The 25,763-nt window shown below is 40.0% G+C and overlaps 1 protein-coding gene across 5 annotated transcripts in view; it reads left to right on the top strand.

The window, feature by feature from the left end:
* MGA (MAX dimerization protein MGA) overlaps nt 1-25,763 on the top strand; it is a 72,092-nt gene that overhangs the window by 25,799 nt on the left and 20,530 nt on the right. For all 5 annotated transcript variants that reach the window (XM_042466654.1, XM_042466661.1, XM_042466635.1 and 2 more), the window contains exons 8-14: nt 773-871; nt 3,116-3,750; nt 7,331-7,682; nt 14,447-14,688; nt 19,845-19,988; nt 21,457-21,511; nt 24,027-24,523. In XM_042466654.1, coding sequence (XP_042322588.1) covers nt 773-871; nt 3,116-3,750; nt 7,331-7,682; nt 14,447-14,688; nt 19,845-19,988; nt 21,457-21,511; nt 24,027-24,523 — 2,024 coding nt within the window. The remainder of the gene's footprint in view (nt 1-772; nt 872-3,115; nt 3,751-7,330; nt 7,683-14,446; nt 14,689-19,844; nt 19,989-21,456; nt 21,512-24,026; nt 24,524-25,763) is intronic.

Here is a 25,763-nt window from a genome sequence, read left to right as displayed (position 1 = left end):
GAAATATACATTCCTCAAGCTTTGGCAGCAAGTCTTTGCTGCTGCTGCTCCTAAGAAAAAGAGCTGTAGAAGGATCCATCCTATCCCTTATTTGCAGTGTGGACAGTCTCCCAGGTAGACACATTTCGCAAAGGGAAACAGCATGTGGTGTTAATCAGTAGACTTCTTAGTCATGCTCAAGTGGAGGATGCTTTGGAATTCCTCCCATACAGAAGGTTGAAATGTAGGACATGTTTGGGAAAAGGAGGATATCTGATAACCCTGGACATGACCAACTCACTGTTCAAGGCTTTTACATTCAGCATAGGTTTACCTAACTCTGCATAGCTGGAACAATGGATGCAAGCTCCAGGAAAAGAGATTCCACCTCAACATTAGGAGATTCCACCTCAACTTCCTAACAATAAGGGCTGTTCGACAGTGGAACACACTCCCTTGGAGTGTAGTGGAGTCTCCTTTCTTTGAGGCCTTTAAGCAGAGGTTGGATGGCCATCTGTCAGGGATACTTTGATTGTGATTTCCTGCATGGCAGGGGGTTGGACTGGCTGGCCCTTGTGGTCTCTTCCAATTCTATGAGTCTATGATTGTTTTATTGCATGATCTAACAATATTGACCTAGCCATGTTCTCAGAAAACATTAATTACAGGTATATGTCAGCAATGGAATTTTTGTAGCTCACTTCATGTTGAGCATTTTGTGTAATTCATTTATGCTCCCAGCTGATTAAATCCTTTGAATTCTTTTGTTCTTCCTTCCTCTCTGTGCCGTTAGATACTGGGGTTCCCTTTGTTTCCAGGACTGGCAAGACAAATGATTTCACAAAAATTAAGGGATGGCGAGAAAAGTTGCATAGTTCTTCAAAAAATGAAGGTGAGAAGAAAGTTTTTAATGTGTTTCTTACTTGCATGTCTTCGTGAACATAAATGAGATGAAAAGGACAACTCTTAATTTTTTTCTTCCTTTGATTGTCTAATAAAATTTTCCAGTATCTATTTCTGTAGGAAGAGAGGGAAATTGTGGTACAGTTTAAGTCTCTCTTATCTGAAGTGCTTGGAATTAGAAGTGTCTTGGATTTTGATTTTTTAAAGATTTTGAAATGTGTGTGTGTGTATGAGTGAGTGAGTGTGTGTGTGTGTGTGTGTGTGTGTATAATATGAGATTGTGGAAATGGGACACAAGTCTAAACATAACAGTTATTTATGTTTCGTATGCACCTTATACACATAGCTTGAAGGTAATTTTATGCATAGTATTTTTAATAATTTTATTCATGAAATGAAAATTTGTGTAAATTGAACCAACAGAAAACAAAGATATCACTATTTGAGCCACCCATAAAGACAATTTTGGAATATTTTGGAATTTCATATAAGGGAGATTCAATCTATAATAATAAATAAAATAAAACTTTTATTTGTATACTGCTTTTCCTCCTGATCAAAGCGGTTCACACTGTGCAAGCTATGTGACACATGTCACAGTACAAAGTAATACAATACATCAACAATTACATCAACAATTTCACACAATTCAATAAAAATCTGAAACCATATACAAAACAGTTAAAAACTATCAGTTGTGGTTGGACATCCTGATCTTAATTAGGGTATACTATCTTTAAAGAGAATCAGGAGGGTATGCTATCTGAAAAAGATAAGTTTTCAGTGCCTTTTTGAAGGCTTCCAATGTAGAGCAGAGTCGGATCTTTTCTGGAAGTGCATTCCAGTGGGCAGGGGCTGTCGCCGTATAGGCTCTCTGATGAGTTGCTGCTAATTTTACCCTGGGGGTAATCAAGTAAGTATTTCCCCGTTGTTCTGAGGGTGCAGGGCGGATTATGTAGGGAGAGGTGCTCCCTCAAGTAACTCGGGCCCAAGCCATGTAGGGCTTTATAGGTAACGACCAACACTTTGTATTGCACCCGGAAGCTAATAGGCAGCCAGTGAAGAGATTTTAATGTAGTTGTTAATATGGTCCGATCTTGAAATACCTGTGACCAATCTGGCTGCAGTGTTCTGAACTAGCTGTAGCTTCCGAACTTGGTACAAAGGTAGCCCCATGTAGAGTGCATTACAGAAATCCAAGCGAGAGGTTACCAGTGCACGTACTACAGTTTCAAGGTCCTTTTGGTCCAGGCGGGCGCAGTTGGCGTATTGGCCGAAGCTGGTACCAAGCACTCCTGGCCATCGCATCTACTTGAGATGATAACTGTAGAGATGAGTCCAGGAGTACTCCCAAGCTGCAAACTTTATCCTTTAGAGGAAGCTTAACCCCGTCAAGGATAGGGTGGCAAATTTCCCTATCTGGCCTTGGGATACCTATCACGAGTACCCCTGTTTTCTCTGGATTCAGCTTGAGTTTGTTTTCCCTCATCCAGCCCATTACTGACTCCAGGCAGGCATCCAGAGGAGAGGTGCCATCCTTAGTCACTGTATCAGTCAGAGACATGGAGAGATAGATCTGGGTGTCATCAGCGTATTGATAACACCATGCTCCATGCTTCCGGATGATCTCTCCCAGCGGCTTCATGTAAATGTTAAATAGCGTGGGGGATAGAATGGTGCCCTGAGGAACGCCAGATGTCAGCACTCTTTTACGAGAGCACCGACTGGAACCTTCCTGAGAGGTAGGATCGGAACCACTGGAGCTCAGTGCCCCCGATACCCAACTCTCCCAGACGTTCCAGAAAGATACCATGGTCAATGGTATCAAAGGCCACTGAAATGTCCAAGAGCACTAACAGGGTCACATTTCCCCTGTCAGTGCCCAGACGGAGATCATCGACTAAGGCGACCATGGCAGTCTCGACTCCGTGTCTTGCTCTGAAGCCAGTTTGAAATGGGTCCAGATAATCGGCTTCATCCAAGACTGCTTGGAGTTGAAAGGCGACTACCCTCTCAATCACCTTGCCCAAGAATGGTAATAGGGAGACCGGTCTATAGTTACTCATTAACAGGGAATCAAATTATAAATTTTTAGCCTGTTATTTAATAGATCAATTTTTAGTGATGTTAGAATTTTCTAATTTTACCAGGTCTTCAAAATGCTTCTATGCAAACTTGTCATAGTGAAATGGGCAGTACACTTAATCTAAACCTAGTTTATGTAATTCTTCAGGTATCATTATAGAAGGCTCCTTGAAGAACCGATCTGCCTTTTGCAGTGATAAGCTTGATGAGTACTTAGAAACTGAAGGGAAGTTGTTGGAAACAAGTATGGGATTATCACCCAGCACATCCAGTTCTCCTGTGGTTTATCAGCTTCCAACTAAAAGTACTAGTTATGTCAGGACACTGGATAGTGTTCTGAAAAAACAATCCATCATTACTACTTCCAACTCTTACAATTTCAAGCGTCTTTCTGTGCCTTCTGTCTCTAAAAGGAAGAGACGAAAAATAAAGAATAGAAAGCAAGCTATTCTTAAAAGCAAAGAAAAGTCTGTACCTGTTGTAAGAAAGCAGAAGCGCAACTTACCAGTCTTGGAAGAGAAAGTCACCAGCTCTCAGCCTAGTAAACAAGGAGCAAATGAGGCAGAGGCTCTCCTAGCCATAGAAGAAAGTATGCAGGGGAAACAGATCACTGTGCGTCAACCACAGCAGCAACCACAGCAGATTAGTCGTTTGCCAAGTTTATCTAAAACTCAGTTGAGACTGATGGACTTGGAGGATTGTGCATTGTGGGATGGTAAACCACGGACCTATATTACTGAAGAAAGAGCAGACCTATCTCTGACAACTTTACTCACTGCTCAAGTAAGTTGCTTTAATGGTAACTTTCCTTCAATGTACTATTTATTTCTGAAATTTAATGCAAAGATTTTAATAGAAGGCAAATAGATTTTGGGAGTAGGTGGAGGGAAGACAATAGATAATTGTATGTTGTGTAACGTCTAGACCAAGATGGTGAAAATATTCAACAGCCTGTCACCCATATGCAGCCCTTCAGGGCCCATTTTAGATATCTAGAGTTCCCAGTCTACTATTTTAAAAAATTGTTATCTTTCCGTTTTAAATCTTCCTTTCATTTTCCAAGTTTGATTGTCTTGTTTTATTAAGACCTTGTATATAACCCATCTATCCTTCAGTAGTTGGTCTTTTCTTAAAAAGGCTTCATTGGTTGAAGTCTACTTAGGAATCTCGTTCCTCTATTTTCTTTTTCTTTTTAACTATTTTCTCAGTAGAATCTTCTTGTTAGATGATTGTTAAAATCCTTACTTACATTTGATTTTTCATAAAACAAATAGCTGTGCCATCCGAATCTATTGTCCAGACATTCTAATTGTAACATCCTTTTTTCTTAAATTTTATCCATTCTAATATCCAGTCTAAACTGCATACATAATAGTATATTTTAAGGTTTGGAACTGCCTAGACACCTCTTTCTATTTTGTCACACATTAATTTCATTTTAACTCTAGGTCTCTTTCCCAACCAAATAAAATGAGGAAATATCCTGATGCCATGTTTTAAAAGGGGGTATCATTAGTAACAATTTGCAGATTTTGAAACAGGAATAACATCTTAGGTAATAAATTCATTTTTATAGCAAAAATCTTTCCTAACCAAGATAGACCCAAATTTATCCATCCCATCAAGTCCTTTTTGATATCTTGCCAAATCTTATAATTATTTTTAAATAGGTCCATATTTTTCGTTGTGAGATTTATTCCCAAGTATTTAACCATTTTCTGTATTTTAAAGTTAGACCTTATCATTAAAAACGGAAGGATATCAATGTAACTGGTTCTTGTACAGACAATTGAAAGAAAGATTTATGATTGACTCAAAATTATATCATATTGGAAAATTAATCAAGACTTTGAAAATATATGAAATTCAGATAACAACCACTTAATAGCAAAATTATACAAATTATTTCTGAAATATGAATTACAATATGAAGTTGTGAAAAACTGTATGATAAAATGGGCCCAAAACATAGGACAAAATATTGAAATACATCATTGGGAAAAAAATATGAACCAGAGGCTTAAAATATACATTGAATTATGATTTGAAAGAGAACTGATATAAGATGCATTATAGATGGTATCTGATACCATATAAATTGGCAAAACATTTAAATATTCAAACAACAGATGTTGTAAATATTAATCAGATATTAGAACATTTTATCATAGCTGGTGGTTGTGTATTAAAGCAAAAAAGTGTTGGATTATGATACATAACTATGTGACTAAAATTGTAAATATTAAAGGATAGGCAGATCCTAGAATGTATCTGTTAAGTCTGGTAACAGATGATGCAACTGAACAAAAATACAACTGCTGCTAACTTCTGGAGATCCATAGAAGACAGGCCTGACTGCCATCATATCTTCCTCAGTCACATGCTGGGTGGATTAGGCCAGCATGGTTTACGTGGAGCTGCCTTTTGAAAAGTATTTGCAGACTGATGCAGATGGTTGCTGCCAGATGTTTAGCTGAGGTCCTCCATTTAAAGGAGCCCTGTGCTTTAATTTTGTTTCGTATGCCCAGTGTAATTTTGAGTTTGCTCTGTGCTTCATCACTCTCTGCAGTGATGAATATGTAGGACAGTGCTTCAGTGGTTGTGCATACCAGCCTCTGGAACCTTCACCCCTGAGATGCCTTGCCATTTCCCTCTTTACTTTTTGAAGCTGGTAAAATATCCCATAGCCATCTAAATACCCTGAGGGCAGCAAATCCTATCTATTCATGGAAGCTAAGCAGTATCAGGCTTGTTTAATATTTGGAAGGGGGACTTCCAAGGAATACCAGATGCTGTAGGCTATATTTTAGAGGAAGACAATGGTAAACCACCTCATTCTTTGCCTAAGAAAACTCAATGAAATTCATGAGGTTTCCATTATTTGACAGATGATTTGAATGCACATATACGCGCGCACGCACACACACACACACACACACATGCATATACATATATATACAGTCGGGCCTCACCTTACGCGGGGGATCCATTCCGGACCCCCTGCGTAAGGCGAATTCCACCTATGTTCAAGCCCCATTGGATACAATTGAATAGGACGTGCTGCCCCGTGCACTCCCTGCAGCTTGAGCGCATAAGCTCAAGTCCGCGTAAAGCACCCCCACGTATGATGCGGGTACACTGTATATATAGGCTCCAGTTTGAGCTTGTAATTCTGTCCCTTGATGGGATTTTAGGCTTTATTTTGGTCAGGCTCAGCTGTATTTCATGGCATTCAGTTTTAGGTTATTGTGAGTGTGAGGTTTTGTTGTTTTTTTTTGTTTGTTTGTTTTTTATTATGATGTGCTGCCATGAGTATCATTTTTGATAAAGCTTTATTAAAATTACAGGTTACTTTAAAAGACTCCATAAAATCTGTATAGCCCATATAGTCCATATAAAATATATCTTGACTGTAGTACATTTATTATGATTATTATTAATATTATTTTAATTAATTAAAATATTTATATCCCATCCTTTATCTGGTGGCTTACAATAAAATCAACTTAAAACAATAAATAAGCACAAAAATTTAAAAATATGTTAAATTGTTTTTCAATTTAAAAACAAGACAATTTAATCTCAGTTAAAACAATCTTGAGTAATATAACTATAAAACATGTGCAGCCCAGAAAATCAGTTTGGCCCAAAAACTTTAATAAAAAAACTGGTTTTAACTTGGCACCAAAATGCTTCTAATGATGGTGTCAACTAGGCCTCCAAAGGGAGGGAATTCCACAGTCGGGGTGCCACTGCAGAAAAGGCCCTCTCCCATGTCTTTCCCCTACTGATGGGACATGGAGGAGAGCTCCTTCAAGAGATCTCCGTTCTTAGGAAAGCATACATATAGAGAGACTAGTATCACCATTGAAGAGTTCTGAGAGTTTATGTGTTTTTAATTGTGTTTTGTATTTTATCATGCCATAACCTGCCGCAAGCCTTGAGGGGAAGCAGGAAAGAAATAAAATGTATTATTATTATTTTCATCATCATCATCATCCAGATCTAACACTTGGTTGTTTTGTTGCTTTGTGCCTTCCAGTCATTCTTGACTTATGACAACCTTAAATAGAACCCACCAGCAGGCCTTCTTGGCATGACTTGTTTAGAATCACAGTAAATGAAAATTTAAGATCTAGAGAAGTAGCTGTGGTTATCTCTTGCAGCAAAAACAGAGAACCTTGTAATACCTGAGATTTTCAGTTGTTTTTGAGCCTTAAACTAAATACAACCTGTTCTCTGGATTTTAAATATCAGCTTATGAAGAATTCTATATCATGTCTGAAATCTATATACCAGCAGTAACTCTTCAGCTGTGTGTCCATACAGATATCTATGTGAATGCCTACCTATTTTTTTCCAGGCTTCACTCAAAAACAAGCCTATCCATAAAATAATGAAAAGTCGAGCTCCGCCCTGCAACAATGAGTTTTGCCGGCTTGGATGTATCTGTTCTAGTTTAGCTCTTGAGAAACGTCAGCCTGCACACTGCCGCAAGCCAGAGTGTATGTTTGGTTGCACTTGCCTAAAAAGAAAAGTGGTCCTAGTTAAAGGAGGTTTGAAGAAGAAAAAGATTCTGGAGAAGCCTCTGCAGGGGAGGCAAAAGTTACATTGTGGGGAAAAACTTGACCAGCAGGAGCAGGACACTGAAAAAGAGAAGGAAGAAGACAAATTGAATGGAAAAGATAAGAAGAGGAAAACAAAGATGGAATATAGTAAGTATTGGTTATTAATCTTAGCAGGGATTTCAATCCATGCATCATTTTGGGATGGGTATATTCTAGTATATTTCTGTACCAATACAGAATTGATTTTAGCAGTAATTCTAAATAAAATGCTCACATCACTTGTAGCTGATGTAAGTAAATAAAATACCACAGTGATGTGGTTTAAAATATAAGTGCATATAGGTTTCCTTAAATTAACTGAATATATAGTTGGCCCTCCACATTTGTGGCTTTGACTTTTGCATATTTTACTATTTGTGGTTTGGATTAGTATGTTCTCTCTAGATCCTCCAGTGCAACTCTGTCAAAAGTTGACCATAGAGTTGTGCTGGAGAATGTTTTCTAAGCATTTGTAGGTCCTCCACCATGATTCTGTGATTTGGCAACATCTAGCAGATATTGATCATAGAGTTGCAGTAAAGGAGCTGGAAATTCCTAGAGAGGTGTTCCCTTAGGTAAAAAGAATAGTGTTTTTTTATTTGCGTTTTTTCCACATTCATGGGGGTCCTTCACCCCTAACCACAGTGAATGCAGAGGCACCACTGTATATGTAAAATAAGTCCAATGCAATCACATACAGTGCGCCTGCGTTATACACGGGTGCGTTTTACGCAGCTTCCAGCATATGCTGGAAGCCGCGCTGGAAGAAAACAATAGTGCATGCTCCCGCGGGCACAAACCCCATTTATTTGAATGGGGCTTGAGCATCCGCATTTTTTCCCTTGCACGGGGGGGGGGGGGGGGCTGCCCCCATGTTGAAACAGCTTCACTGGGTACTAATCATTTTCCAAGCAGAATTCTGAGTGCTGTCTTAGAACCTTTAAAGACCTACATGGCTTAGGTGCAGACTGTCTAAAAGACTGCATCTTCCAGTATGAGTTGGCTTAAATTTTAAAATCTTTGGGGAAAGCTTTCAATTTGTCCTACCAACATCACATACATCTTTGGCGCGGACATGAATCACTTCTTAGTGGCTATTCCCATGCTGTGAAACTCCCGTCCACTGAAGGTTCAGTTGCTCCTCTTTCTGCTTGTCTTTCCACCGCAGTTGTAGTTAAATCCACTGAAGTCACTCAGTTTAAACCGGATAAGAAACAAGAAACTAAAGAAATTCCATGTCCCATTCATAATAAACCACATAGCCTTGCAGATTGTAAAGAGTTCTCAAAAAGGCCTTATGACGAAAGGCTGGAGATAGCAACTAAAGCAAAGGTCTGCTTCCAATGCTGTGGTTCAAAAGTTCATTTTGCTAGAAACTGCAAAATAAAGGTAAAATATGCCGAATGTGCTAGCCCACAACGTTGTTCAGCAATGCACCATTTCAGATCACCTTCAGTGTCACCTAAACTCAAGAAGAAAACAGAGTCCTAAAAGCGAGGCTGCAGAAAAGGCAGTTAAACCTACTTCAGAAGCAGAGTCAATTGTGGCATGTACAAAGCTATGCCAGGACTCAGCGCAAACTAGGATATGCCATCCGATTTGTCTAGCTGAAGTTTTTCCAGAAAACAAATCTCACTTTAGAAAAAGACTTTATATTGCTCTAGACTCACAGAGTGATGCATCCTTGGCCACACCAGAGTTCTTCAGTACTTTTGCAGTCAAAGCCAAGATGCTTGAATATACCATATTTACCTGCACTGGACAGCAACAAATGCAGGGGAGAATGGCAGCTGATTTCATAATTTTGCTGTATGATGGCAAAAGGTACATTAAACTGCCTTCATTAATCGAGTGCTCTTCTATCCCAAGAAAAAAGAACCAAATAGCAACCAAGGCTGTAGCTGAAAGCCGCCACGCACACCTAAAAGCTATAGTAAAGGAAATTCCTGCATTGGACAAAGATGCTGAAATTTCCCTCCTGATAGGTTCAGATTGCCCAGAGTTGTTCCAGGTCTTGAAGCAAGTAAGTGGACCTCCAGGTGCACCAATAGCACAAAAACTGCCACTTGGATGGATAGTTATTGGACCTGTGTGCATCCATAGCATGAGTCCGCCAGCAGCGTTCAATCTTACAGGCAACAGCCAATTTCCGAATTCATGACCCACACAACTATAAAGTTGCTTAAGCCACATTAAGGTGTGTTGCCTTGGTATTAACCCAGACTACGGTGCCATTTTTGAAACTTCAACAAGAGACGAGGACATGGCCTTTTCCCGTGAGGAAAGAAAGTTCCTAGACATAATGAATCTGGAGATAGTCCAAAATAGTGAATGGAGCTGGATGGCACCTCTTCCCTTTAGAGAAGACCGACCAATTTTGCCTAACAACTGTCAACTTGCTGAAAAAAGACTTTTTGCTTTGAGAAACAGAATGCTCAAAGACCCAACTTTAAAGAAACAAATTGTGCAGTTCATTGAAGATCTGTTTGTAAGCAATTATGCTGAAAGAGTTCCTTTGTGCAGTCAACCCCAAGAACAATGGTTCCTGCCATACCATAAGGTAACTCACCCACAAAAGCCAGAAAAGGTGAGAATAGTTTTCGACTCAAGTGCAAAGGTACAAAACATCTCACTTTATTATTATTATTAACCTTTATTTATGAAGCGCTGTAAATTTACACAGCGCTGTACATGCAATCTTTTAGTTAGACGGTTCCCTGCCCTCAGGCTTACAATCTAAAAAGACATGACACAGAAGGAGAAGGGAGTGGTGGAGGGAAAGGGTAAGAGGTCCAGCAGTTCCTCTCAACCTCCGAGGTCTGGACCAAGGCAGATGGACTGGAGGGAGGGCAAGGCTTCATAATGGATGGTTAATCATTATCCAGAGAAAATACATAATCACAAGTAGGATAATACATATACAGTACATAGGAATACAGGAAATGGATCGATAAACAGCCAACAACAGAACATCAGATAGTAAGCGACAATTATGCGATGCCTGGGAAAGCTTCTCTGAATAGGATGGTTTTCAGCTCCGTTTTGAAGCTGGTTAAAGAAGTGATGGCTCTTGCTTGTGGAGGAAGAAGGTTCCAGGAGTGAGGGGCAGCAAGTGAAAAGGGGCGAATCCGGGATGGGGCAGAGGAAATCCTGGGCTGAGACAGGAACCCTTGACTACCAGAACGGAGGGCCCTGGTGGGAAGGTGAAGAGAAAGAAGGTCTGATAAGTAAGGAGGGGCCAGTCCATGGAGGGCTTTGAATGTCGACAGCAGGAAATGATCCCTTTAAGAAGAACATCATTAAGTGTTCTTTAAGAACACTTAATGATGTTCTTCTTAAAGGACCAGACTTGCTTAACAGTTTACTAGGAGCACTTCTAAAGTTTAGAGAAAGGAAAATAGCGGTGACAGCAGACATACAGAAAATGTTCTATGCCTTCCTGGTTAAGCCAGAACATCGCCACTTCCTAAAATTCCTGTGGTTCCAGAACACGAAAACCTTGGAAGATATCACTGAGTTCCGCATGAGAGTTCATGTTTTCGGAAATACCCCCAGCCCAGCGGTAGCCAACTACTGTCTTAAAAGGACTGCAGAAACATATAAAAATCAGTGTAGTATAGAGGCTTATTGTGCAATCAACGCAAACTTTTACGTGGATGACTTACTGATTTCCTTCAACTCAGCGCAGGAAGCCAGCCGAATCGTTAAAGAGAAAATGAAGAGCTTGGCACAAAGATGTCAGTCAGCACCATCTCTGGTTCTCAGCAAAGCACTGAACAAGTCCAGAACAAGTGCCAGGGATGTTTGCTTCTCCCCCATCAGTCCAGAGACATGTCCACTTGTACAGTCCTTTCTCTGTCCCACCAGAACATTTTTTTCTGGATGGACATGTACAGCTAAAGGACAGGCCTACAGACCCAGGAACGTCACCTATTCCTCTTCACTGATATCATTGTGGTTGCCAAATCCAAGTCACAGTTGCATTTCAAACTGAAGAGCCAGGCACGCCTTTCCGAAATGTGGACAGCATCTTTCATGGAAGAGGTCTGCGAGGGCAGTACTAGCCTGGAAAAAGTCTTTCGTTTTAGGATGGCCCACCACTAACTGCGTTGCTAGTTTCAGTTCCGTGGAACAGAAAGAGAAGTGGCTGACTTCCCTTCAAAGTCGAATAAAGGAAGAGAAAGCAAAAGACTACCCCAAGAGCATTCCCTTGAAGATTATTACAAAGGATGTTGGAAACTGTGCATATTCAAAAACTTTAACCGTAACCAATATGGACACAGCAAATGATGTGATCCTCATGGCCTTGCAGCAGCTTGGAATTAATGGCTGTTAAAAACTCTGGGAAAGAAGACGCTCCGTATCCCTTTATTGGACACGAATATCCGTTTGGAATCAAAATGAGTCACATTCGTGACACTTTGCCTCAGATGCAGGGATCAAAGGACTGTGTCTGCCCTCTGGACCTTTAGGGGGCCTTCCTGATGGAACAGCTGCCCTGTGAGCTTCAGTGTCAGATCATTCTCAAGCCAAGTCACCTGGCCACTGGCCATGAGCTGAATGAGTTGAGCCAAAAGCCATTTAAAAGGAAAAGATCCATTATAAACTGGGCCTTCTGGCGGGAAGTAGGTGCTCCAGTGGACAATGCACCACCATCTTCAGCATCTCCTGTATCAGGGAAGCTTTTTGGCCTTTCCCTCCCAGCCATCTGTGAGAATGAATATCTGCCCCCAGCCCTGGACTTAGCATGGAAGACCTGGGCGTCTCAGATCAAAGACACTGAACACCTTACTGTGCCCAGACAATATGTTCCTATAGAGTCTAGATCAAACATCGAGAGGCATCCATTTTGCAACTTTTAGAGACAGCCACCGTAAGAACTGTAAGCGAAGGCAAAGTGGTCAAGTATCAAAGACTGTTGACAGACTTAGTTACCCTGTTAAGTGTTAGATATAACTTTTTGATTTGCTGTATAAATGGATAAGATAGGTCATAATGTTGCAAAATTTCGTTGAAATTTTGAGTGGGGAGTGTGATGTCCAGCCAGGACTGTTTGAATCTCCCCCTACATTTTCTTTCATATTGGTTCAGGCCATGGTATGTTTTAGTGTAGGAAATGTTCATTGTATTAATTATGGGAGGAGCTGTAGGATCCCCTGCATTTTTTCCAGGTTTGGTTCGCCCCTTCCCAGCATGCTCTGTTTCAGCTAGAGGCTTTTAGTTTGGAGCAGTCTTTGCTGTGAGCAGGCAGAGAGCTGTCTTTTGGTGGCAAACAGGCCCAGACAGCCGGAAAGGGCATTTCTTACACGTTAGCCAATTTAGTTACCAAGAACAAGTTAGTCATTTTAGTTATCAAGAACAAGTCAGCGAAATTAGTTATCTACATCAAGTCAAAGAAATCAGGAGCTGAAAGACCCTGCACCAGCTCCATTGAGTGAGGAGATCAAACCCAGAGAGATGACATCCTGAAGATTGCTGAAACTCAAACTGTAAAGTATCTTTTATCTAGAGCTGGGGAGGAGAAAACTTTATTTTTGTTCTTTAAATTAAACTTACCCCTTTTTGAACTTTACACTCAGCATCAGAGCCTTTTTGGGTAGAAGAGTTTGATCTCACCATGGTACCGGGGTTGCACACCCAAACCTGCCACCACTTTTAGTTGGGTGTGTCTTCACAAGGCATAAGGGTGTTTTGAATTTAGGGTGCTGTACTTTTATCTTTATAGCTTTTAATTATGATTTAAACATATGTTAAATTGTTTTAATTGTGTGTTTTTTAAAATATAAATATTTAAAAACTTGTAAAGATTTTTAGCTGAAAGTTTCGATTTTTTTGTAGGTAACTTTAGGACCCATGCTGGGGAAAAGGCAGATTAAAAGTTAATTAAATACATCTTGTGGAAGCGGTCTCTTGTTCTACATCTTTAGCTGTTTTTGTCTGTTTTAATGCATTGATAATTATAATGTTTCTCTTTTCCCATATGCATAAACCACTGAATAGTTGCATTCAGGAATTTGATCCTGTCATCTTTTCCTTCTCTCGTCTCTTTAACAGTTTGAAGAATTTCATTGGTTATCCAGTGAGGCTTTTCTTGCTTTTTGACTACCTCTAGAGGTGCTTTTGCCCAATTATGCCTTTGGTTTCTGTTGAGAGTTCTTTTGGTTCCCAGTTACTTAGGCATATTTGTTCTTTGCATGGTCTTTAAATTCAAGAGTGATTCGCTTCAGATTGGGATTTGTTGTGTTTTTTGGCACTATTACTTTGTATAAAATTTAAAAACTTTTTAGTTCTATGAAATTAACTTCTGTATTATGTTTATTTTACTTTGCTATGTGGATAGATATTAAATAACTTCATAAACAAATAATCCAACCATGAAGCTGTCAAACAATCTCAAAGCATTCTATGCATATAACTTTCACTTCTTGGCGGACATTAAGCTTTGATTTCCACTTGGCCATGAAACCCGCTGGTGGCCTTGGGCAAATCACATGCTTTTAGCCTCAGGAGAAGGCGATGACAAACCTCCTCTGAACAAATCTTTCCCAGAAAACCCCTTGGTATGCCCCTTAGGGCATAAGTTGGAAATGACTTGAAGGCACATGATACACACATAAGTAGCAAATTAGTTTTGTGACTGATTGCTGATTCAGAATCCTACCTTATTATGTTCTTCATATCCTTGGCTGATTTCACTGCCTAAAATTTGTGGTCATCTTTACATAAGATAGGGAAGAACCGATGGGTGTTTTTAAATATATAGATAACCAATTATTTTCCCAACCAAGTGGTCTTATTCATAGTTAGCAAGTGCTTGTATGGACATTTTTGTGATTTGTATGTGCGTATGAGTTCTTAAATCTTTCTTCCAGCTATCTGTGATACAGAACCAGAGGAGTCTGTTAAGCATTTTCCATTGTGGGTAAAAGTAGATGGTGAATTGGATCCAGAACCAATTTATATCCCAACGCCATCAGCTGTAGAACCAACCAAACCTGTGATGCCACCAGACCCAGAGGTCTTACCATCTGATGACAAGCCCTCAGCCGATGAAGTCAAGCTTGCAACTGGTGTCAAGCCAACACGCGTGTACACACCTAGACCCAATCCAGTGGTATGCAAAAGAAATGTTTCAGAAATGTAGTACTTCTTTTTAACAAAGGCAACCCAAGTAAAGGAAATCCAGATACAGTACTTAATTTTAAGATGAAAATAAAGGATCCCTTGTAGATTACTGGGTTGAATTTTTATTTACAATAGAAAGAAAGTAATGATCATTTAAAGCAAAGATGGACATGCATGAAGTAGTTCCAAGCTGCATTTTTCTGCATGTTGTAGTGGTATGGCAAGATAAGTAACATATACCTTGCTACCACTTAATTAGTATGTCATTGACTGTGCAATATGGAAGTTTGCCATGTAAGAAGAAGATGGAAAATGACTGTTGCAGAATTTTAAGAACTGTGACTTAGGGAGTGGGTGTCATCTTTAAGCATATTATTTGTAATAATAATAATATTATACACACTCATTTCAGTTTTCTAGAAACTGGCAGGATAAGGTGCTTCTGCTGAGACACATCACAAATATATTTAAACAAGTATTGCATTTACATGCATGCAGCTGACATTCACACATACACTCCGGTATGTCAAACTCAAACTGACCACCCACCCTCCGAACATTATTCCACTTTTTGCAACTTGCCTGGGGCTGTTTCACTTTTTAAAGCTCTTGTGGAATTTCAAAACATCAGAATGAAGTTTGGAGGGTGAGAGGGCATTCAGCTTGACTTCAGGCATCAGGATGTCTGTGTTTAGCTGTGTGTATGTAGGTGCAACATTTTTTAAATTGTAAATTTGAGTCTACACACTAGAGAGAGCTAGAGGCAATGGAATTTCCCCTTTGGTTTCGATGCTCATTCTGTTGTCCTGCTGGCAGCACCTCCTCCTGTCAAACAGTTTTCTTCCTCAGCCTGTGTGCACATACTGCCACCAAGCGTGGGTGTGCCTGCCTCTCTTTCTCCTGTGTTGTCCACTCCTTGGGACTCCAGACAGTGTGCATTCATAGAGGGAACTTCCCGCCTTCCTCTTATATTTACCCTCTTTCTCACCCCCACCCCGGGGAAGTCCATGTTGTTGTGCCCAGAGACCTGACAAAATTCTGTCTGCTGTCTCTAGCCCCAGAACTATTTTTTTTTTTGGCTCTTTTAGATTATACATAACCAGAACCCATTAATTTGACACATGGTTGAAAGAGTAGGCCACATGTTGAATATATAGTACTAGGTAGTAATTTAGAGCAGACCATTGAATGATAGAGGGCACCTGTCCTGTACTTTAACTCTGTCCAAGAAAGGTACCATCCCCTTCTCTGCATAGAATGGTGAAAAGTCTTTTTGAATGACTGGGCAGGAAAATGGTGGTGGTCCTTATATTTTACTCTCAATTTATCAAAATCCATAATTTTGGCCCTAAAACCTGTCCTTAACTTACACATCAGGTTGACTTATACATGAGTATATATGTTAAATGAAACAATAAACAATTCAATTCATTATTAGCTGCCTTGAGTTTCACATTTTGTAGAAAGGCAGATTAGAGATCTAAAACATAAAGCTTGCTCAAGAATTTGACTACGTGACAGAGGTAAGATCCAAGACTTCAAACACAAAGCAGTTCATAGTTTTTATGGGGGTTTTTGGGCTATGAGACCGTGATCTAGAAGAGTTTTTTCCTGATGTTTCGCAAGCAGCTGTGGCCGACATCTTCAGGGAATGCAGGCATGGAAGAGAGTGGAGTATATATACTGTTGGTTGAGGGGATGTTAATCTGTGTATTGTTCTGTTGCTGAATGGTGAAGCTTCATGGTATCTATTTAATGATCCATTGTCTGCTGGGACTTGATTTTGGTGTTTTTCAGGACTGGTAACCAAATTTTGTTTACTTTAAGAGTTTCTTCTTTCCTGTTGAAGTTGTCCAGGTATATGGATCATTAATTAGAATCAATGAATCACAGAATTGGAACAGACCGCAAGGGCCATCCAGTCCAACCCCCTGCCATGCAGGAACTCTCAATCAAAGCATACCTGACAGATGGCCATCCAGCCTCTGCTTAAAGACCTCCAAGGAAGGAGACTCCACCACTCTCCAAGGGAGTGGGTTTCACTGTTGAACAGCCTTTACTGTCAGTAAGTTCCTCCTAATGTTGAGGGTGGAATCTCTTTTCCTGTAACTTGCATCCATTCTCTAGGGTCCTGTTCTCTGGAGCAGCAGAAAACAAGCTTGCTTCCTCTTCATTATGACATCCCTTCAAATATTTAAACAGGGCTATCATGTCACCTTTTAACCTTCTCTTCTCCAGGCTAAACATCCCCATCTTCCTAAGTCGTTCCTCATAGGGCATGGTTTCCAGACCCTTCATCATTTTGGTTGTCCTCCTTTGGACACGCTTCAGTTTCTCTTTTTGAATTGTGGTGCCCAGAACTGGACACAGTATTCCAGGTCAGGCCTGACCAAAGCAGAATAGAGTGGCATTATGACTTCCCTTGATCTAGATACTATACTTCTGTTGATGCAGCCTAAAATAGCATTGGTCTTTTTAGCTGCCGCATCTCACTGTTGACTCTTGTTCAACTTGTGGTCTACTTGGACTCCTAGATTCCTTTCACATGTAGTCTCCTTAAGCCAGGTGTCCTCCCTCCTATATCTGTGCATTTCATTTTTCTGCCCTAAGTGTAGTACCTTACATTTCTCCGTGTTGAATTTCAATTTGTTATCTTTGGCCCAGCTTTCTAGTCTATTCAGGTCATTTTGAATTTTGATCCTGTCCTCTGGCGTATTAGCTACTCCTCCTAATTTGGTGTCATTTGCAAATTTTATAAGTATGCCCCCAATACTGTCATCCAAGTCATTAATAAAGATATTGAATAGAAATGGTCCCAGGACAGAACCCTATGGCACCTCACTGGTCACTTCTCTCTAGGAAGAAAAGGAACCATTGTTGAGCACCCTTTGGGTTCGGCCGGTCAACCAATTACAAATCCATGTAATGGTTACTTTGTCTAGCCCACAAAATGTGTTTGCAAGAATGTCATGGGGAACCTTGTCAAAGGCCTTATTGAAATCAAGATGTGCTAGATCCACAGCATTCCCTTCATTTACCAAGGTCGTAATTTTATCAAAAAAAGAGATCAGATTTGTCTGGCATGACATGTTTCTCTGAAACCCGTGTTGACTTTTTGTGATTATGGAATTGCCTTCTAGATGTTCACAGACTCTCTGTTTAATGATCTGCCCTAGAATCTTTCCCGGTATAGACTAACTGGATGATAACTGTTGGGATCCTCTTTTTTCCCCTTTTTGAAGATGGGATCAACGTTTGCCCTCCTCCAGTCTGCTGGGACTTCTCCTGTTCTCCAGGAATTCTCAAAGATTATTGCCAATGGCTCCAATATTACATTTGCCATTTCTTTTAATACCCTTGGATGTAGTTCATCGAGTCCAGGAGACTTTTATTCATTTAGATTAACCAGATATTCCTGTACTATCGGTGCAATAACATGGTCTCACTTCCATGGATCTCTTCCTATATCACAGTTCCTGTGCTGCACATTCCCTTCTGGGAAGCTTAGAGCGGTGAGGGGGTGGTTTCTCAAGTAAGCAAGTGGAAAATCACTTTCTGCTATTGTTTGCCCAACCCCATCTTATCAGTAGTTGCTGTGGCTGCCGCTGCCATCCTCTCCTCAGCCAATGAGGCCCTATGCTTGCGCTCTTGTTCCAAATCCTTCTCTTGCTCTGGCAGTGGTGCATTTCTCTTCTCCAACTTTCAGGCAGCAAAAAGATTTCACTTAAACATTAGGAACAATTTATTGACCAAAAGGTCTGTTCAACAGTGTAAACTATTACCTCAAGAGGATAGTGGACATCCTTCTTTCAAGGTTTTTGAGGTTGGATAACCATCTTTTGGGACAACTTTTTTTGTACATGGCAGGGGCCTCTTTCTCCCCCCACCTTTTTGCCCAGGCCACCTCCCGTATCATTTGTTGTCCCTGCTACTACTGCAGCCACTTCTACTGTCCCCTTCTCAGCCAGTGAGGCCCCATGCTCTTCTGGCTTCTCTCTTGCAGCTCCAGCAGGATGGCCATGGAAGGCTAGAGGGCTGGTAGCAGTGGTGGTCACATCCCACAGTGTTTGGCAGCTATAGGGTTGCTCTGAAGCTGCTGCTGGTGGTATGGGACATGGCTGCTGCCACCAACCCTTACAATGGCCATTCTTATAATTAATTAATTGGTTTGTGTTTTAGTCTGTGGAATAGCAAAAAGCAGCTGTAGAATGCACAGAACTGTCCTGTCCTGTTTCTCCTCATAAATGCCATATTATATTGCATTTTTTTCTGGGAGAATAGCAGACGCAAAAGTAATTGAGATAAAATGGAGTGAAAAGGCACTGACCTGCAAAGAGGGGGCAAAGTTCCCATCAAATGAGAATGTCCAGGTGCAGGAAAGTTCCATATTAGTTTACAGTTGACTGTTCAAAGGACCATAATTACAGATGTGCAACATGTTTTTCTGTATGTTCTCCTGTCATGGGTTTTGTGCCTATGTGAGGCTTCTGCTTTTATATGTAGACTAAAATTATGATGCTGCTTTGCCCTCATCTGACATTTACGTTCTCAAGGAGGCATGGGTCCTGCCTTCTCCATTAGCTAGGCTCTGGCTTCAGAAGCAGAAGAAAAAACCTCATAGCTAAGTTTGACAGCATACTGTTCTGTGCAGTTTTCTCTTTGTGTTGCCTTAGTGTTAGCTTTTTTTGGGTTTTTTTTTCCTTTAGTGTCTTTGGTACATACTAATTTTGGCTCTTTCATGGGCACCTAATCTGCTTTCTTCTGTAAGTGCACATTTTGTGGTAGTGTGTTAGTGCTGATGGAGGACCCTCTACTTTCGTGTCTAGGCAAGATAGACCTTGCAGACTTTTATAGGCTGAAGTGAGCAACTGTGACTGTTAACATTTCGATTACAGTTCCTATAATCACTGACCTTTGTTATGATTCAGTATCATCTGCAGAGGCATAAATTTCTAGCTCTTGTCATAGGCATTGTTAAAAGGGTTTGTTCATTAGGAAAAAATAAATAGAAGCACTCACTTAAGGTACATGTGCAGGGAGAAGACTGGTATTTGTCTAGGCATTTCATAACAAAAGTGGAAGAAGAAAATGAAAGCTTTCAGGGGATGCTCATTTAACTGGAAGTCCATTTATCTTGGTTTATAGATACGAGAAGAAGATAAAGATCCTGTTTATTTGTATTTTGAAAGTATGATGACTTGTGCTCGTGTTCGAACATACACACGCAAGACACAGGAGAAAAAGCATCAGCAAAAGTGTCTTCCAAGTTCTGAGAAACCCATTGAAAAGGTAACATCCCTGCCACTGGCAGCTATTAAACCCAGGAAGGGAGCTACTATTTACTGCATGATGTCTTCTGTTCACAAGAGAAGAAGATGTTTGTAATATTCTTCAAAATATTAATAAATATGAATAGGAGTGATCCAGTACACATTGTTTGCTTGGATTTGCAAGGGGATTTTGTCAAGGACTCTTGGATCCGTTATGAACTGAAAAGTGGCTAAAGGACAGAAAGTAAAAGAATAAATGGTTAGTTCTCACAGTGGAAAAATGTAAGCAGTGGGGGATCTGAGGAGTTCATGCTGTGATGGTTGTTAGCAAGTTCACAAATGATCTGGAGTTCAGAATGTGTACAAGGTGGTGAAGTTTGCTCCAAATTATTTTGGGCAGTTGGAACAAAAACAAAATGCTAAGCACTCCAACAGGTTCATGGCAGACTTGAGGGAATGGACAATAAGCAGGTTCAAAGGAATGCTCAAGGTAAAAAGTCCTTGACACATATATGTTGGTTGGATCTGGTGCAGCAACAACTGAGAGGAAAATGTCAACTCAGTCATTAAGCAGTGGCTGTAAAAACTATAAAAATTTTTTTCCATGTTGGCCATAATTAGAAAAGGAACCAAAAATAAAATGGCCAAGATGGTACTGCTCATATACTGGAGTTTGGAAATCATGTTGCCATTAGATCATTAAAGATATAATTTGTTAATGGTAGAATGTTGAGTAAAAACTTATAAATTTGTTATTTAATTTGTTAAATTGTCAAAATTACTTTGAAGTGGCCATTAACAAATTAAAACAATGAAAACCATTTGTTGTTATTCAGAAATTGTATCAGTTGTGTCTATGATTGAAATAATGAATTTTAACATCTGTACTGGCAATTGAGCAATTTTGGAATAATACACTTGTCCCTTCTGATTCTTGGGGGATCCATTCCGGACACCACCACCCCCCTGGTGAATCGGAAAAACCTTCAGTATTGAAGCCCCTTTGTTTTTAATGGCTGCACACTCCTGCATGTGGCCCTGAATGTGCACCGTGGGCACATGTGCCATTTTGTCCCTCTTGCCTTCCTGTTTGCAGAAATTCAAAACGGCGAACAGGAAGTCAGTGAATCTGGAGGGATGACTATTTCCAAATTCTGCTATATATAAATCTATATAATGAGAACATATGGAAAAAATACACCTGATAAAGTGATGACACAAGTGTGGGAAAGTGCTACCAGAATAATTAAGGGATTAGAACCTTAGGATGAGAAAAGGTTACAAAAACTGGGTCTATTTTCCTTAGATAATGGTGAGTCTATATATATTTGATTTGGAGTAGAAGATAGGAAACTGTGTTTTTCTTCATAATACAAGAATCTGGGTTCATAAACTAAAGTTGAATTAAATGACATCTGAAACAGGTAAAAAGAAATATGTATGTGCTTTGTACAGCATGTAGTAATTTTTCTTTGTTTCATTTCCAGGAGCATCATCCTGAGCTTCAGCCCATCAAAACAGAAGAGGATAAAGAGTCTGGAGGTAGAACTACTATCTTGAACTTAGTTTTTAGGTCCTTGGGTGGATACCTAATGTCGAATATGTAGAATTTGCAAGGAAGGACTTGATCGTGACAAAGATTAATCTTTCTCTCTGATGAGTGAATTAGGAGGCTTTCACAGCTGGCATCCATAGTTTTTTGTGGGTTTTTCAGGCTGTGAGGCTGTGTTCTAGAAGAGTTTATTCCTGACGTTTCGTCAGCTGCTCTGGCTGAGATCTTCAGAGCATGCTGGCATGGAAGAGAGTGTGGTACATATACTGTTGGTTGAGAGGAGGTGATTTGCATGTTGATCTGCTTATTTGTTCTGTTGTTGAATGGCAAAGCCTCAGGGTGTCTAATCAATTTCTCATTGTCTGCTGGGGAACCCCCCCCCCCCCAGTGGTTTTCAGTTGCATTTGCTGGGCATTGATTTTGTTGTTTTCAGGACTGGTAGCCAAACTTTGTTTGCTTAAAAGTTTCTTTCCTGTTGCAGTTGTCCAGGTATTTATTTCTCTCTGGCGTTTAAGACATGGCATTATTGCCACCAGTTCTTTCTCCAAGGAAAAGGCAAAGCAACCCTAGAGAGATAGTCATAGTACATGCATGAGAATTGTGTAGCCTGGAATATGTATACAGCCCCCAAAGGCCTCCTGTGTTCAAGACACCAGGAAGCTCAATTCTATAAAACACCCCCAACATGTGTTTTGTTTTTTTTTTTAAATCTTGGTTTATCAGAAAAGGGGCAGGTGCAGACTGCCCTCATGGAACATTCCACAGCTGAGTAGTTTGGTGGGAATACCACACCCCCATCTACCTTACCGCTCATGCCTTGACTCACCAAGCTACCATCTCTGGAGTATTTTGTCTGCTGACAGAGGTAGTTTTCTTGAGCGTTACAGTGCTGAATACAGTAGCTTTCCCCTCATGATTCTGCTTCTCTTCTTTTTTCTTCCCAGCTTCTTTTGCTTTCTCCTTACATCTGAGGGAGAGAGAGAGATAGAAAGTTGCTCCCTTGTATTTGTTCTCTTCCCCCTCTCCCACTTCATTATTCTTGGTTATCTATTGATCTGTTCTTTGGCCTCTTCTTCCCTCTTTGAGCAATGTTCTTGTGGACAGGAAGTCTCTCTGATGCATATTCTGAATGTTTGTTCTGGTTGGGGAAGACCATATTGTACAGGGCTCAGCATCTTAAAGTCACTGCTCAGCATCTTAACCAAGTCATCTTACCTGGCTACTAACCCTGTCTGCTTGGGGAATCAAAAGTGCACTACTTCATAGCAGTTGTTTTCTTTTCTGTTAAGAATGTAGGCTTAATTTTCTTGTGCAGCAGAACACAGTTTATGTAATTCTGTGCACCCACTAAATTGCAATTCTAATTCAGGTAGGTTTATGGATCTGTAGTAGTTTTCTTCACCACTGTTTGATATTAGATTTATAAAAAGCTTTTTTGATTGAGATAATCTAGAACATTCAGTTAACAGTTAATTGAATCTTTATTTTTTCATTTTATAATATTGCAATAAAGTAGGATTCTCAAATCCTGTGGTTGAATCTAGCCATTCCGGGGTCTTATCTAGTCCTCTTGGTTTCTCCAGATTACCACATCCCCTTTTCAGTGATACTATCACTTCTGGTTTCTCTGCTTGTTTTATGGTTTTAGGTACTATTTTATGTATGTTTTACCTCAGTGTGAAAAGACCTAATTAATGGCAGTAAGAACTATAAAATATACTGGTAGTTTTGATCTCGCTCCCTTGTTTTTGGCCATGCTTATTATTAGAATGCAGGCCCTTAGTGAATCATGACTCTCAGGATGAGAGAAGTTCTCCACCATTAGGAAAAAAGTGTATTGTTAGCAGTAAAATTCTTTTTAAAAAAATAGACTCACACAAGTTCTTAGTCAGCAAAAAAAGACAGATTCACCAAAGCATTCGAAACAGAAGATCTTTTTTCAGATATAGGTCATTACAAAATTAAGCTTAAGAAATGAGGTTTGCAAATTTAATATTCCTTTAAAGGCACAGTTTGATGGCTGAGCTTTATGTCTTTCCCAGTGGGCCCACCCCCCACCACTTGCACTCCTTTCAGATCAGGATTCCTGTGATCTCTTTGTGGGGAGGAGTCATGTTCTGAAGCCTCTGTGAGCAATCTCCCATTTCTTTCCTTATCTGGAGAGAATTTTACACCAGCTAGAGCTCTCTCTTAGCCAGCAGTTTTTCTTGCCAAAGCTTTCTCTGCCACGACTTCATCTGAGAAACATCAATCCATCATATTACCTGAAAGTCCAACCACCCTGTATACGTTAATATGGATGTTCAGGAACTATGAAGAAACTGGAATACTTAGCTTTTTCCCCCCTACCAAGACCTTTTTCATGGCTGTGTTATGAATTATAATGTTGCTCCAAGTTTTGTACACCTGGTTGCTTCTAAAGTTGCAATATTATTTGTTTTCATCCTCATTTAACTTAGTTTTCAACTTGACTTATTTATTAAACTTATTTCTATTCTTTCCCAGAGAAGAACTGCTGGTTTTCCTGTAGTGCTGAGGATCCAGCCATTTCTTACGTACATCATACCACTCCAGATGGAAGAACCAAGCTAGTTGAGATTGTCTCTGACTGCAGTTGGGAAGAGGATCGCAATGAGATCTTGAACACCTTATCACAGCACATCAAGAATAAGATGCCCAAGTCCCTCAAAGTAGGAAATTACATTATTGATCTAGAATGTGAAGGCAAAACCTGGGGTGAGAAGAACACCCCTATCTATACTTCCCGAGTGAAAATCTCCATGCAGTCCTGTGAAAACCAGAGTGAAAAGGACCAAATCACCATTTTAGAGACTTCTGATTTGTCATCATGCAAAAAGACAGAAAAAAACAAATCCTTAACACCTGGCATGTTACGGGAACAAAGAAAGAAAGGCTTGCCCTTCTATGCTGGCCTTTCTTCTGCAGGAAAACTTTTTGCCTACACATGCAAATCTGGTTTGGATCCATCAAGTTTAATTCAGGTAAGGTGCTTTGCTGTTGGTGTTAAGATCTCCCCTTTGTCCATGAATTTGTTTACCCCTGCAGTGATCTTTAAAACGTATACTGTTCTCCCCTAGTTCTCTTCCCCTGAGTTGGAGAAGAGAACTAGCATGAGTGTTAGCCCCTCCTTGGGATCTAGGAAAGCTGTTTCATGTTGATATTTCCAGAGGAAGAAGGCTCTCTTCCCTGAGGCCCCAGACAACTTCATAGAAAGTGTGTGGACCCTGGCAGGCAACCATTTATAACAGCCCAGTGCTTTTAAAGAAAGATTTCTGCCTGAGGATTGAGATCTGCTGGAGGGATCTTCTTTTGTGCCCTTTCAGTGGGAGTAATATTCAGTGAGGAATGAGAGAGGCTGCTTCCACTATAGCACCCAAGTTACAGAATATCCTCAGAGTCAGCCTGATGCCAAAATTTGTTTTGTTCCAGTGCCAAGTTCAAAGGTGACTTTTAATTAAAGTCTTTGGAACCTGATGATTTCATGCAGAGCTGGGTACTTGCATGGTTTTAAACTTTTAAAATTATTCAACTCTTGAATTATTCAGCCATTTAATATGTATTTAAAATGTTTAAATTGTTTTTATTTTAAATTTTAAAACTGATTTTATTGCAAGCCACCCAGAGATCTTATGATATAGAGCAGAATATAAGTATTTTAATAAGATATAATACTAAAATAAAATAAATGTTGATGTGTAGAATGAGGTAAAGAAAATTTCTCCTTCATTTTTATTAATGCTTAAAAATAAATACTGATAGGGAGAGTGAGGAAAAGATTTTTCCTTCAGTTGGTTCTTCTTCGTGGTCTTTGCCAATCACACAGATGGGTTGTTCTGTGCCTGCGCAGTAAAGCTTGGAAACTTCTGGAATCACTAGGCAAAACTTAGTTTGCAACTTTTTGGTGGTAGCTCTGTTCATCCTTATATAGACCCCCTATCAGTCCCACGCCTCCTCAGTTCTTTTTGTTTGCCGCACAAGCAGCTAGAGGGAACTCTTTGAGGAATTGCTATTCTCCAAACAACTCTGATCAGTTTGATTCCGGATGTTGACCTTGGATTGTATTGGCTACCATTTGGATTTTGTCTTGGTGATTGTCGAAGATTGATTGAGCCTTGGCCTGCCTTACAATTTGTTTTTGTCTTATCAGATTGGATTTGGATTCTTTGACAATGGCCTCCCGCTCAACCTTGTTTAAGCAGTGTGGAGGAAAAATTCTTGGGC

This window comes from Sceloporus undulatus, chromosome 1, assembly GCF_019175285.1.
Source record: "Sceloporus undulatus isolate JIND9_A2432 ecotype Alabama chromosome 1, SceUnd_v1.1, whole genome shotgun sequence".
In the NCBI taxonomy this organism is placed as follows: Eukaryota; Metazoa; Chordata; class Lepidosauria; order Squamata; family Phrynosomatidae; genus Sceloporus; species Sceloporus undulatus.
Note: the sequence above shows the minus strand (reverse complement) of the source record. Positions and strands in the feature narration are given on the sequence as shown.